Consider the following 13,763-nt stretch of genomic DNA (forward strand, 5'->3'; position numbering starts at 1 on the left):
CCTGTACAGATGCACTAAAACCTGTCAAAGTGAAGGATATGGGGAGACGGGGTCCACAGATACGACCAAACAGGATGAAGGCGTCGGTCAAGATTCCGGGGACAGAAGAATTGTCCACAGTCAAACACAAGAAAAAGGTAGGGACAAATAGATACATTTCTAATAGCTCAAAGGGAAATGTAAATCAACTTATTGTTATTTATCGTTGTTTTTACTTACCAATTGGGGAAACTGCTGCCTATCAGAAATTGGGATTTTTTTGTACAACAAAAGAAATTTTAGAGAAAAATGGGGACAATGGAATGCTGGATTCCAATCCTCAGATTTGAAGAATTTGAGATTTTTTCTTTGCTCCAGTTCAGGCCCCCCCCCCCCCCCCCCCCCCCTTCCCCCTTCCCCCTCCCCCCTCCCCCTCCCCCTACCCCTTGCCCCAGTATAAAAATTACCTATTAATATTGGCTTAATTGTAATTCACTCTTAGCTTACTGTTTTATAGATTGACAATTCTACATAAAAAAGTGAAGAAAGGCTTATTTGTGGATGAATATATCTAGTATAATACTGTTGATATAATCTAGATTATGACAGCTAACGAGATACTGCAGCACAAACTGTAAATATCAACAACATCTCTCTTTCCTTACAGGTTTATTATACAGGCACAGAACAATTTAACCAGAAACCCTCTAAAGGTATCGCCTTCCTCCAGGAACAGAACCTGTTGAGTACCCCACTCGACCCGGGAGAGGTCATCACCTTCCTAAAGGAAAACCCACGCCTAGACAAGGCCATGATTGGCGAGTATATTGCCAAAAAGGCAAACGCCAAAGTCTTGGAAGCCTTTGTCAAGTAAGTTTTGGTTGTCTTGTACGGTATAATCTTGAATTATGTTAGTTTGGACTCCTGATTTGTGTCAAACATAAATTATTGATAAAAGTGAAAAAGTCAGACCATTATATATATGTGCACAACCTTAAGTTTGAAAAATAAAGTTAACAACCATCGTACAGTTCAATTTTATTTAGAAGAAAATTTTTATATCTTGGGGTTATTTCAGCTGTGGTACAGCTTCAATTTGTGCGACTTCATTTCGTATTTTTAAGTCCCCCGAGAATTCCTTTATCAAGCGTGCAATCTTCAGTGACATGGATTCGGCAGCAGCTTTTCTGATATTTTTTGCTAACCTTTTATATCTAACCATGTCTAACTGAAGTTAAGTCAAGTTCCACAGATGTTACAGACCCATCAGCCCAATGTTTAACGTGTAAATAAATTTGTGGAATCTTCATTATTTCTCTTTGTTTTTGTTCGTAAAACAAAATTGATGTTGATATCTCCAAACCTTTTTTGTGATAGTGATTAAAATTAAAGAATTAATTATAACCGATTAAAATAAAATAAAAATATCAATTATAATAGAATATAATTTAGAATTTAATTTGAAATAGAAATATCGATCATATGATATAAGAAATTACTTAGGAAAGATCCATAATATCTTTATACATTTTGTACCTGGAAATGTGATTGGATATTTGATTTTATTTTATTTCCACCAGGTCGTTTAACTTTGAAGACTTGCGTGTAGACGAGGCTTTGAGGATGTACCTGGAAGCATTCCGTCTACCTGGAGAGGCCCCAGTCATTTCCTACCTCATTGAGCATTTCTCAGACCATTGGCATGTTAGTATGTTACAGGGTTGAATTCTGTGATTATAAAGTTTTAAGTCTGTGGTTGTAGGGTTCAAGTCTGAAATTTGTTGGCTTCTATAAATTAATAAATTAAGGAAATTGAGATATTGAACATCTAGAAAACATGATTAATGATCATGCTGTGATTAATTAGTGACAGGATTTAAAAAATTATATTTGGACTGTTTCAGAAAAGCAATGCAGAGCCATTCGTCAACGTTGATGCTGCGTTCACACTCACCTATGCTGTGATAATGCTCAACGTCGATCAACACAACCACAACGCCAAAAAACAAAACGTTCCCATGACTGTGGAGGTATGCTACTCAGGAGATATAGATAATCTGTTAATCTTTTATTAATTAGAAGATTTTTGTTAGGATGCTGAATATAGATAATCTGTTAATCTTTTATCAATCAAAAGATTTTTGTCAGGATGCTTGATATAGAAAAATCTGTTAATCTTTTATCAATCAAAAGATTTTTGTCAGGATGCTTGATATAGAAAAATCTGTTAATCTTTTATCAATCAAACGATTTTTGTCAGGATGCTTGATATAGAAAAATCTGTTAATCTTTTATCAATCAAAAGATTTTTGTCGGGACGCTGGATATTTATAGATATCGCGCCACCAGTAACAGGCTGTTAGATCAGTACTTGTACATGTGTTCCTTGCCTACAAAGAATTAAATGTACCTTCAAATTAAAATTTTATTGAGAAGTACCGGAACTTAAGATAGACCTAATAAAAAAAATGTTGATGTCGTTTCATTGTTATACAGTAATAAGAGTATTTAAAATTTTATAATTTTTTTTCAGCAATTTAAGAAGAACTTGAAAGACTGTAACGGTGGGATCGAGTTTGATCATGACATGTTGGAGGAGATTTATAATGCAATCAAGTAAGACATTTAAAAACATATTAATGATCTCAGTAAAGGTACAGACATTGTGTGTGTTACATCTGATATATCACTAGCGGATCCAGAGGGGGGGGGGGGGGGGGGGGGGGGGGGGGGGGGTCCTGGGGGGTCCCCTTTTTCAGACGAGGAAAATATTTTTATAGACTTAAAAACAACGTGTATGCTAACCACCACCCCCTACCCCCACCCCGCCCCCGCTTATCGAAAATCTTCATTTTCCGAAATTTTGGCCCCCAGACCCATGGCCAAAAAAAAATTGGCTCGCGCCTATGGCACTCACATTACCATTAAATTACTGGACCCCCCCCCCCCCCCCCCCCCCCCCCCTTTTCAAATTTCTGGATCCGCGCCTGTATATTAGGTTTATTTAGATTTATTTTGTTTAACGTTCTTTTAACAGCCAGGGTCATTATACTCTAGTGTATACTGTACAGTAAATTAGTGTTATAGGGACCAAGGAAATGATCATATAGTAGAGATATATATGACAAAAAATATAAAAAAGTAAAATAATAAAAATCAAAATAACATGCTACTATTTGTTTATTATATATGATACCCTCAAAAGTTTCACACACCATGAAACTTTAAAGTTTGATTTTACAGAGGAAAAAAACAATCTTTAATATGTTATAATTAAAAACGAAATGCACTGTTTGCCAAAAAATTGAAAGCGTATGATTTATATAACTATCATTTTAAAAAGTTGAAGGATGTATGATTATATACAAAGTACAGGTATGATATGTAAGGTAACATGTACCCTTAACTCAGTTTATATTAAAGGTAAAATGTGTAAGGTAGCATATACCCTTAAATCTAGTTCAGAGAATGTGTAAGGAATGTGTATAACTTACCCTTAGCTCTAACACAGTCTGAAAGTTAGCATCCATCTTTAACGTTAGTTAAGATTAGAGGTAGAATATATAAGGTAGCATATACCCTTAACTCAAAATACAAATTCATATTTCAGAAACGATGAAATTGTGATGCCGGCAGAACACACAGGTCTAGTCCGGGAGAATTATCTGTGGAAGGTTAGTAAAATATTCACGGTCAAGTCTGATTTATAATTGATCAGATTTATTACTGATTTTTTTAAAAAATTTATTGTTCAATTATAACAGACACACTACTTTGATTTGTTTCTTAATGGAGAGGCAGGCCATGACAATCTAATGATGAGAGTAAGGTTGATAAATAATAAAATCTTTCTGAAATTTAATGCTTAAATCATTTGATGTTAACTGGGGGGAACAATACAACAGTGGAATGCCACTGAATATATATTTAATTTCATACTTTTATAGATTTCAAACATAGTTTATGGTCAGTAAATGAAAATATGCTGCTGCAACAATTGTGTAAATGATATGATTAGATAGTGCAGCCCTAAACTGAACCTTTATCTTTGAACTTTGTGAAGTGATGTAGTTGTATACATATTTTCTGTTTTTGGTGTCATTATAATAAATTCATGAAGGCAAAACTTTTTTTCATGCATTTTTTTTTCAGGTTTCACAAAGTCATGTCAAAATGATTTAGGAAACTGAAATTTTTTTTTTCTGCCATCCTTCTTTAAAAATTCTTTTATTTTCAGATTCAAACTTTTTTTCTTAAACATATGTTTTAGGTACTTCTTCGGCGTGGTACTACAAAAGACGGAATGTTTGTTCATGTGCCTTCCGGAGCCTTCGACCATGACCTTTTCTCTCTCATATGGGGCCCCACTGTCGCAGCACTGTCATTTGTGTTTGATAAGAGCGGCGATGAGACGATTATACAGAAAGCTATCGCAGGATTTAGGTATGTGTCCCTGAAATGACACTCGATCCAGGATCTCTGATCACATGTTTACTAGGCTGTTTGGATGCGAGATAGAGAATACATGGTCAGTGTCTAAAAATATGAGCTGTATTTTGGCGATGGTAAAGATAGACAAAAAGTGGCAATCTTTGGCGGGACGAAATAGACAAAAAGTGGCAATCTTTGGCGAGCCACTTTCGTCCCGAGCCAAAAGTACGGCTTATATTTTAAGACACTGACCATGTATTCTATTTATCCTGCAACAGTCATAAAAAAATAATCATTTTGAAGTGAAACGATATCAATAATAATCCAAATATGTTCGCCTTTTAAACGTTAAATGCTTGGAAGTTGGCTAATCGAATAGACGCATGTGATAAGATTCCAAAATACAGCTGTTTCCATCACTGCCGTATACAGCAAAAATATATACGGTGGGTGTATTCCGACAATGCGGTGGCAGTTGCAGGATAAACATCTATACTGGTTGTATGATACAGTTTTCCTGTCCAGTAAAAGATATTTTATATCAAATTACATCCTGTGGTTTTAGAATTGTAAGAGAAATACAGAAAGTTTAACAACATCATATTGTTTTTTAAAAAAGAAGCCATTGATACAAAACGTTTAGATATTTTAAATCAAGAAAAATATTAAATTGATCAGTTTACATAATTTAACAATTTTGGAATATGAAATATCAAATGACAAAATGTCTTGTCTTTAATAGATGAAATCTTAATGCTTCTCATTGTAGTACTTTGCAGAAAAATTTCAAAAAGAAATGATTAATAAGGATATTTTATTTGACAATGTATTTGCTACTATCATACCACCCCTTCAACACCCAACCCAGAAAAAAAAATTAAAAAAAAATTGAGTGAACAAAAAATCAGAAAATGAGGATTATCCTATTTGATTTATTTGATATTCACTTTCTTGGAATATATTATGTAACAAGATTCACAAGTTCCCTGAAAATATTTTTCAGGAAATGTGCCATGATTTCAGCACACTATGGAATGAGTGACGTGTTTGATAATCTAGTCATATCTCTGTGCAAGTTTACGACACTTCTCAGCTCCGTCGAGGTACGTCAACATTCTGACTGATTTATTATAGTCAGTCTAGAATAATCGTAAAGAAAATTTGTGTTCTTGCCGTCACATTTACAATTCTTCATTAAGGTAGGTTTCTCTTAAGTTGAAAGGCTATATTCAGTAGAATCTACGGGTGATGTGTTGTTTAAAGAATCTAAATTCAATATTATGTACAGTCAAACTTCGATGTTTCGAAGTTCAAGGGACTGACATAAAAACTTCGAAACAGCGGGACTTCGAATTATTCATGGTTGACAATAGATCGATGTTTTCTTGATAATGACCATATATGTTAACGTTACATGTCCTCGGTGTCTTCGTGATGATCGTCGCCTGTCAGGCTCAAAAGTTAATTTATACCTCAAACACAACAAAATAAAAATACTTTTCATTAATTATACCTAAGCATTTTATTAATTAAACAAACTATGTATTGGTTACAAAACACTTATTTCGCGTTTAACAGATAAAGTAAAAGAAGTACAATGCACACTTAGGTAAGTCGTTAGGCTTTTCTGCTAAAGACACGTGCGGTTACGTTATGTGCATATAAAATACGGAATGCCGATCGGTTGGAGAATGCATGATTGAATGACAAATAATCGATTTACTTGGTTATTTATGTATAAGTTTGCAATGTGACACTTATGAGTTAAGACATCGCTAATTGTTTGTGTTTAAAATTGGTCCGCTTGTTTTATAGTTCCGTAAAATTTACTCACCGACCGCTGATTTCAATGGCGGCGAAGATTATCAGAGACGACTACCGAAATGTTTTACCGGAGTGATTAAATGTCATGACTTCTAAATACACCTTTTATCTATCAATTTGGTCTGATTATTAATTAACCCCATGATCGGGAGTGACAACACACGCTATCGTTATCCCTATTGTCAGTCAGGGCATCTAGGGGAGTAATGTGAAATCTTGCCGCAGGGGTCACGACCAACACCTGTCCAGTGGTCAGTACAGGTAAACTTTTGTTCGAATCATGAGATGTCAATTACCTATGACATCATAGTTAACGGGCCATGAAAAAAGTTCGATACATCGAAAACTTCGATTTATAAAAATTCGAATCATGCATAGGTTCGTTAGTAGCGTTATATAGTAAGGAAATTCGGGACCAAGCAAAAAGTTCGATACATCGAGAAATTCGAATCAACGAAGTTCGAATCATCGAGGTTTGACTGTACTTTGAAAATGTTATTCAATTTTATGGAATGAAATTGTGTTGGTTGAGCTGTAAATAAGTAAAAAATGCTGTTCATATTTTCTGAGGCATTTTAATAAACTATATAAGGTACGACGTAACTGATACTTTGTATTTCTTTGTATTTCCATGTATCCATACTTTGTATTTCTTTGTATTTCCATGTATCCATACTTTGAATTTCTTTGTATTTCCATGTATCTATACTTTGTATTTCTTTGTATTTCCATGTATCCAGAATATTTCATGCAAATATTTTCATACACATGTATGTTGAACCATTGTGAGATTTGATGAGCTTTACAAAAGATTTTGTATTATATTTTGTTTTCCCGTCATTTCATACCTCAGGACATTATTTTGGACACCTTCATCTGACAATTTTTCATATTTGTTCAATTTTATTGTTGTTGTCTGTCTCTTCAGAGCCCTGAGAATTTACCAATTGTGTTCGGAGGCAACCTAAAAGCCCAACTGGCGGCAAGAACAGTGTTCGGTCTGGCCCATCGTCATGGCGACATTCTACGCGAAGGCTGGAAAAACATAATGGACTGTATGCTACAGTTGTATCGTGCCAAACTTTTACCCAAAGGTCTAATAGAGGTACGTAGGAGGAAGAGGTTCATTCTCTAACATTTCGTAAGGAATTTGATTCTGTATATTACCATGCACATGTTTATAAGATGGATTCGTAATATCTGTCATCATCTCAGAGGGTTGATATCAGGATGCAAAGTTTAATTACACGAACTCGTGAGAACTTTTAACTGAAATTTTAGTAAATGCAATAATTTGTATGTAAATGGGGCAGACCATCACTGCGCCATTGAAATATTCTTTTATAAGAAAGTGGATGTGGCGCAGGGGAATAAGCTGCGGATATTTCTAGCTAGGCGATTGGATGCCGTAGGTCATGAGTTTGAAGCCCGGTCAGGGCACAAGTTATAAATATTGTCTTCCTTCGTCATTTGTGTTAACTATGTTATATATGTAATTATTAGTACAATGTATCATATGCACTATGTGTCGTTGATTGGAACATCAACTTTTAGATTTCCTGTCGTAGTTGTACTGTGATGAAGATTTGTATATAATTATAAATAGAAAGCATTTTCTGATCTTTGTACTTTTCTCGTAGTAGTCTTAAAGGATGAATTGATCAAAGGAAGGGATGTTTCAGAAACCATAACATAGCACTAGCTACCATTTAGGACAAGATGATCCTTTCCATATTATTAATATAATATCTCAGAATTAAAATATTCCTCTCTTTGTACACAAATAGACTTATAGATTTGGAATTTGAAAAGCGATTTCATTCCCACAGCACAATATTATGGATATTGTAATGTGTTCTTCTTGTTTATTTAGGTGGAAGATTTTGTTGATTCCACGGGGAAAATCAGTATAATTAAAGAGGAGGCTGCCACTAACCAAAGGTATGGTTATCTCCCTTGAGCTAATCTAATTCATCATGTAAAACATTTCAATTTTGAATGAAGAGTGAAACTTTGTCTAAATTTTGAAATATTTGTTTCTTGGTAAAAAAAAGGAAAAAAATCATATTAGTGACAATTAATAATGGATTATTATGTAGATCTTTTAATAATTTAATTATAATATCATGAAGGATTTTCATTAATGATATAGGTATGTAGATAATTTATTAATAGCAGTTTTTGTATTGTTGAGCATGTAGATTAGAAAAGTCCCTACTTTATATACCAGCTACTAAGTTAGAGTTGATATGTGTTTTAGACAATGTCCAATGAAAACAAGTTTAAATAAGGAATAGATTTTAACAGATCACATTGATATGATTAATTTTGGATCAAATTTCTCTCTGTATCACAGATTGATGAGAAACATAATGAGTATTTTCTAATTGTTCTTTGACAGATCGGAGAGTGGCGTATTAAGTAGTTTCTACTCCTACTTCACATCCGAGTCACAAAATACGAAAGGTCCGACACCAGAAGAACAAGAGGCTAGTCGACAGGCCCAGAACTGTATCCGCGACTGTCACCTAGAACAACTTATCACAGAAAGCAAGTTTCTACGCGAGGATTCTCTACAGGAGCTGATAAAGGTAGCCACAGAAAAATGGAGTCTTACTGGCTGTCTTTAAGGTTCATACAGGGTTCAAAACGGCCGTGAATATAGGTTTTCCTTAGACACCCTAAAGTAAAGTTACACCTAAAAAGTGTCACATTTTAAGGTTAGGTATATGAAAGCCTCTAGATTAACAAGTGAATAAGCCTCTGGAATTGTGCAATGATTACCAATCATATTATATTAAAAGTATTTTCAAATTTTTCAGTTCAATTCGAAGTATTTTAAATTACTGTCTGTGATAAATTAAATACACATTACAACTATTTAATATATGATGGTGATTTTATTATAACTGGACAATTAATTAACTAACAGTTACACCTAAGAAGTGTCATATTTTTTATGGTTAGGTATATGAAAGCCTCTAGATTAACAAGTGACTAAGCTTCTGGAATTGTGTAATGAATATCAACCATGATATATTTAAGAATTTTCTAAAAAAAATAATGCTTTAGTTCAATTTGAAGTATTTTGATTTACTGTCAGTAATAAATTAAATACACATTACAACTATTTAATACATGGTAGTGATCTCATTATAAATGGACAATTAATTAACAGTTAAATCAACAAAGAAACAAGACAGCAGGATAAATTTGATATATCTTCAAATTATGATGATAAAAAATATAAAGTGTTAGACACCCTCCTCCAAGGATGAAACCAGTAATTTCAACAAAATGTTTACTATATGGAACTCAGCAGAATTTCTTGTGCTGCAGTATTCATAGTGCTTTGAGAATGAATGTGTTACTCCCCTAGTAGGCTCTAAATCATGATATAGCCATTGTTTCAGTTGAAGTCTTTAAAAGCCTACTCCTCCTGATCACTTTATCATATTTCAACCAAATTTGTGATATCCAGAAATTTCAGTGCAGCAGTGCATTTGGATACTGAGCTGTCTGTCTTGATACTGAGAGGACAGAGCCAAAATGGAAACATACTAAATAGAAATTTTAAGTGAAGTAAAAATTTTGCAGATGTTGCAGGGCTTTTTCTAGGTGCTTTTTGGGGCCGTTAATTATTTCATATTTAAGCCAAATTCCCAAAATTTGCAGTTCACTCCTGAAAAAATCTTTCCCATTTCTCCAATTTTCTTCCCAAAATGAGACAAAAAGGCCCTTTCCCAAACCAGTGAGAAAAAGCCCAGTGTTAAATATAAGACATTTCTAGATCCTCTAGGATCCTTTTTCTTTGTTTTTCAGTTTTTAAAATGTTATAAGGTTTTTACTAAATTTTCTTCTTTTTTTTTCATGTTTCTCCAGGCGATGATCTTTGCCTCCCAGGGTCCAGAGGCCCATCATTCCATGGGAACTGTATTTGATGAAGATGCATCTGTATTTTTCCTCGAACTTCTAGTAAAAGTCGTGCTACAAAACAGGTAAATTGACTTGTTTTTTTGACAGATTTCTTTAATGTCAAGTCAAATTACAAGTGATTAAATGCAATATTGGTGTAAAAATTTGTTATTTCATCATATTTCATTGCAATTGTAACAAGAACACCCTATCATACTTATACCTTATAAAATTTGACTGTCCATTGTTGAATAGTGGTAACAAAAACTAAAGTTATGAAATATTTTTACTTGTTACAGAAATTTGCGAATTAATTGTGTTTCTTTTAAGTTAAACATAACTTGTTAATTACATGTGTTAATGACTTTGTCTAACAGACAAAATCTGATATTGTCTAATAGTAAAACTTGATGGGATTTTATATAAACAAATATGATTTGTTCACACCACAGACATCAATACATTTCAGAAGACTTGAAAATTGTTTTGATACAGAAATTTTATTATTAATAATTAGGGCTATTCCAATAGAATATCTATCCCAACCCAGGACTCAAGGTTTTGTTGAGGGGTACCTCCTAAATAGTTTAATAAATTACATAGAAGTTATAGGAAGGAAATCCAACCATGGATAGAAGTGATTTATTTTGGAGTCCTGGGGTCAGGAAGGTATTTTAATGGAATAGCCCGTAATCAAAATTAAGATTTTAAAATTTTAAAATTTTGATACAATTTTTTTTTAATTTTCAAAATATGGTAAATTTATGCTAAAGCTTAAGATATTGGTTACAGGGATAGAGTAACTCCGGTTTGGCAGGGAGTTCGGGACCATATATACAATTTAACTGTGAATGCTGGCGATCATACATTCCTAGTGGAGCGAGCTGTTGTTGGAATTCTAAGACTGTCAATCCGACTTTTACGTCGCGAGGATATTGCTTCTCAGGTTTTAACCTCCCTACGTATACTGTTGATGATGAAACCAAGTGTCATTCACAATGTGGCGCGCCAAGTATCGTTTGCGCTTCATGAACTTTTACGGACTAATGCGGCCAATATACACACGGCCCAGGATTGGTATACTCTTTTTATGCTGCTGGAGGTGGTTGGTGCGGGAGCGAACCCTCCGCCTATACTACAGACGCACGCTGAACGGGAACTCCCGGACGCTCTCTCCGATGCTGGTGGGTAACAAATGTCTTTAAGTTCAAAATTCAGGGCAGGAAATATTAAAATTTTCTTATTGACCCAAAGTTTGTCTGAGCCAGTATCTTTAAAATTGGTATTACATGATTTATCTTTAATACTACCATCTATAGGTGTTCTCAGTTATTTCATTGATAAATATTGCCACCTACTAGTACTGGTGACCTGACACAATTTCAGTGGAATAAATATTTCCATTCACAAAAAAATTCTCAAATTTTTAACCAATCAAATTGAATTTGATTTTTCGTAGCTGCATTCTTCAATCTAACTTTGTCCCCTGATCTTTTATTCTGGTTGAGACAAATTTCAGAATTAAATGTTGAGGTCATTTATTAAAATTAACAAGATATAATGTAAAATGCATTCTTATGTAGTTTTATAATTTTTCTAAGCAGAACTTTGTACTTAACATTTATATGTATTTATCTTATTGAGCTCCTATGTATAAACAAACAAAACTGAACGACAATCCTTCTTGCACTTTCACAGCTCTTGCTGCTCTTCAGGAAAGGGCTAGAAACTTTGTCGTTAAGTTTTGTTTGAATTTTTCATATGTCCAACTGTACATGGACACAAACTTTTTTTCTCAATATATGTATATATCCAATTTATATCAATTAATCAATCCATTATTTGTTCGAGCTGCTGGCATGAATTTTCATCCATGAAGATCTTAATGCTTATCACTATTGACAGGATACCATCATAATAAAAATTTTAAAAAGTTCAGCTCAACTAGTCCAAAAGAACAGCTGTAACCTTATCTTATGGCATGGCTCCCAATAAACCAAATTGATTTATTTTGTAGTAACTGAGAGTTTGTTGAAGAAAGGTTTCACTGAAGATAATCACGTTGCTTATTTTGTAGGTGCCCAGAGTGATAGCGAGGTGCCGAGCGGGTCAAATCTAACCGATGGCTACCTAGAAAGGGGCTATACTTCGGACAGTGAACTGTACGAATCTCAAAGCAAGAACCATCGCAGTCCGTCCCCACTCGAGGTCAGACCGGTCCCTGAGAATGGAAGTTGGCTCTTGGTTAGTATTGACAATAGTTATATTGGAAAATGGCCTTATTACTTTAAAATTCTAAAAACTTTCAAATTGAGTGATTTAAAGAATGGTTTGTTGCTACAAACTTGGTTTGGTTTGTTTTGTTTAACGTCCTATTAACAGCCAGGGTCATTTAAAGATGTGCCTGGTTTTTGAGATGGAGGATAGCCAGAGTATGCGTACCCAGAGAAAAACAACCGGCCTACGGTCAGTACTAAGCAACTGCCCCACGTAGGTTTTGAACTCCCAACCCAGAGGTAGAGGGCTTGTGATAAATTAAAGTTTTGGGACATCTTAACCTCTTGGCCACCGCGGCCTGGTTGTTACAAACAATAAATGGCAAAATGATGTTTTTCAATCATGACCATTGTTGTTATATATAACATATAAACAAAAACAAAATCATTTGCTATATAGCACACACTGTCATCACATAGAATGCACTTGTACTGTTATTTATTTAAGCCTTCATGTTGACTATTTATACCATCTGTACACAGTCTAAGATGTTTTCTGATTAATTAAAATAGGCCTTTGGCAAATAGATTATTGAACAAGGGGATCATGAACATCAAGATAATGATATTCTTTGTTTATCTACTAAATTTGTGTACATGTTCCATGTTCTATGTCTATATGTGATCGTTTGTAATTTACTTGTGTCTTGATAAAGGGGCAGATTGCCTCAAAAATTCAACAACTTACTTGTCTGTACTGTTGTTATTACTACATGACTGATTATATAAAAAGATTGTGAAGTATGATCCCTACAGATGAAGTAATACATAAAGAAACAGAAAAAAAAACATGACAACATGTCTTTAGGACTTTCGTCACATCTTGGCAATTCTTCAGATTCTGAAGTATGATCCTACAGATGAAGTAATACATCAAGAAAAAGAAAAAACTTGACAACACGTCTTTCGTACTTTATTCGTCTCATCTTGTCGATTCTTCAGACAAGAATAAACAGTCTGAAGAAGTACTTACATCGTGCTGTCAAAGTTTTTCTTTTTCTTTCTAGATATACATGTATATATAAAACACTTTTGTCTGTCTTTAACAGGTGAACAAAGAGAGTCAGAATCTAGGGAAGGAGGAGGAAGCAGTTCCAAAAGTCCAGCCCTCTCTCCAACCAGTATACTATAGAACTTCCGGAGGAACTCTGTTACTGTGATAGCAAGTCTCTCATCAAGTCCTCGGAGACACTCTCCTTCTTGGTACGCGATGCGGCTCACGTCACGCCACTCAACTTCGAGAGCTGCGTCCATGCCATTCGCTCATTTGTGGAAGCCAGTATCAATGGAGGTTAGTCTGTGTCTTAAAAATTTGCTTGTTGATCGTGAAATTCAAGA

The 13,763-nt window shown here is 34.3% G+C and overlaps 1 protein-coding gene across 1 annotated transcript in view; it reads left to right on the top strand.

Annotated features, from left to right (window-relative positions):
* LOC117338949 (Golgi-specific brefeldin A-resistance guanine nucleotide exchange factor 1-like) overlaps nucleotides 1-13,763 on the top strand; it is a 42,883-nt gene that overhangs the window by 13,318 nt on the left and 15,802 nt on the right. Inside the window, 16 exon segments of the mRNA XM_033900316.1 lie at nucleotides 10-137; nucleotides 647-849; nucleotides 1,560-1,683; nucleotides 1,884-2,009; nucleotides 2,513-2,595; nucleotides 3,590-3,653; nucleotides 4,250-4,422; nucleotides 5,414-5,513; nucleotides 7,163-7,339; nucleotides 8,108-8,175; nucleotides 8,636-8,825; nucleotides 10,117-10,232; nucleotides 10,942-11,333; nucleotides 12,227-12,393; nucleotides 13,475-13,534; nucleotides 13,536-13,716. Of these exon segments, the coding sequence (XP_033756207.1) occupies nucleotides 10-137; nucleotides 647-849; nucleotides 1,560-1,683; nucleotides 1,884-2,009; nucleotides 2,513-2,595; nucleotides 3,590-3,653; nucleotides 4,250-4,422; nucleotides 5,414-5,513; nucleotides 7,163-7,339; nucleotides 8,108-8,175; nucleotides 8,636-8,825; nucleotides 10,117-10,232; nucleotides 10,942-11,333; nucleotides 12,227-12,393; nucleotides 13,475-13,534; nucleotides 13,536-13,716 (2,352 nt within the window).

Source organism: Pecten maximus, chromosome 1 (genome assembly GCF_902652985.1).
Source record: "Pecten maximus chromosome 1, xPecMax1.1, whole genome shotgun sequence".
Taxonomy (NCBI): domain Eukaryota; kingdom Metazoa; phylum Mollusca; class Bivalvia; order Pectinida; family Pectinidae; genus Pecten; species Pecten maximus.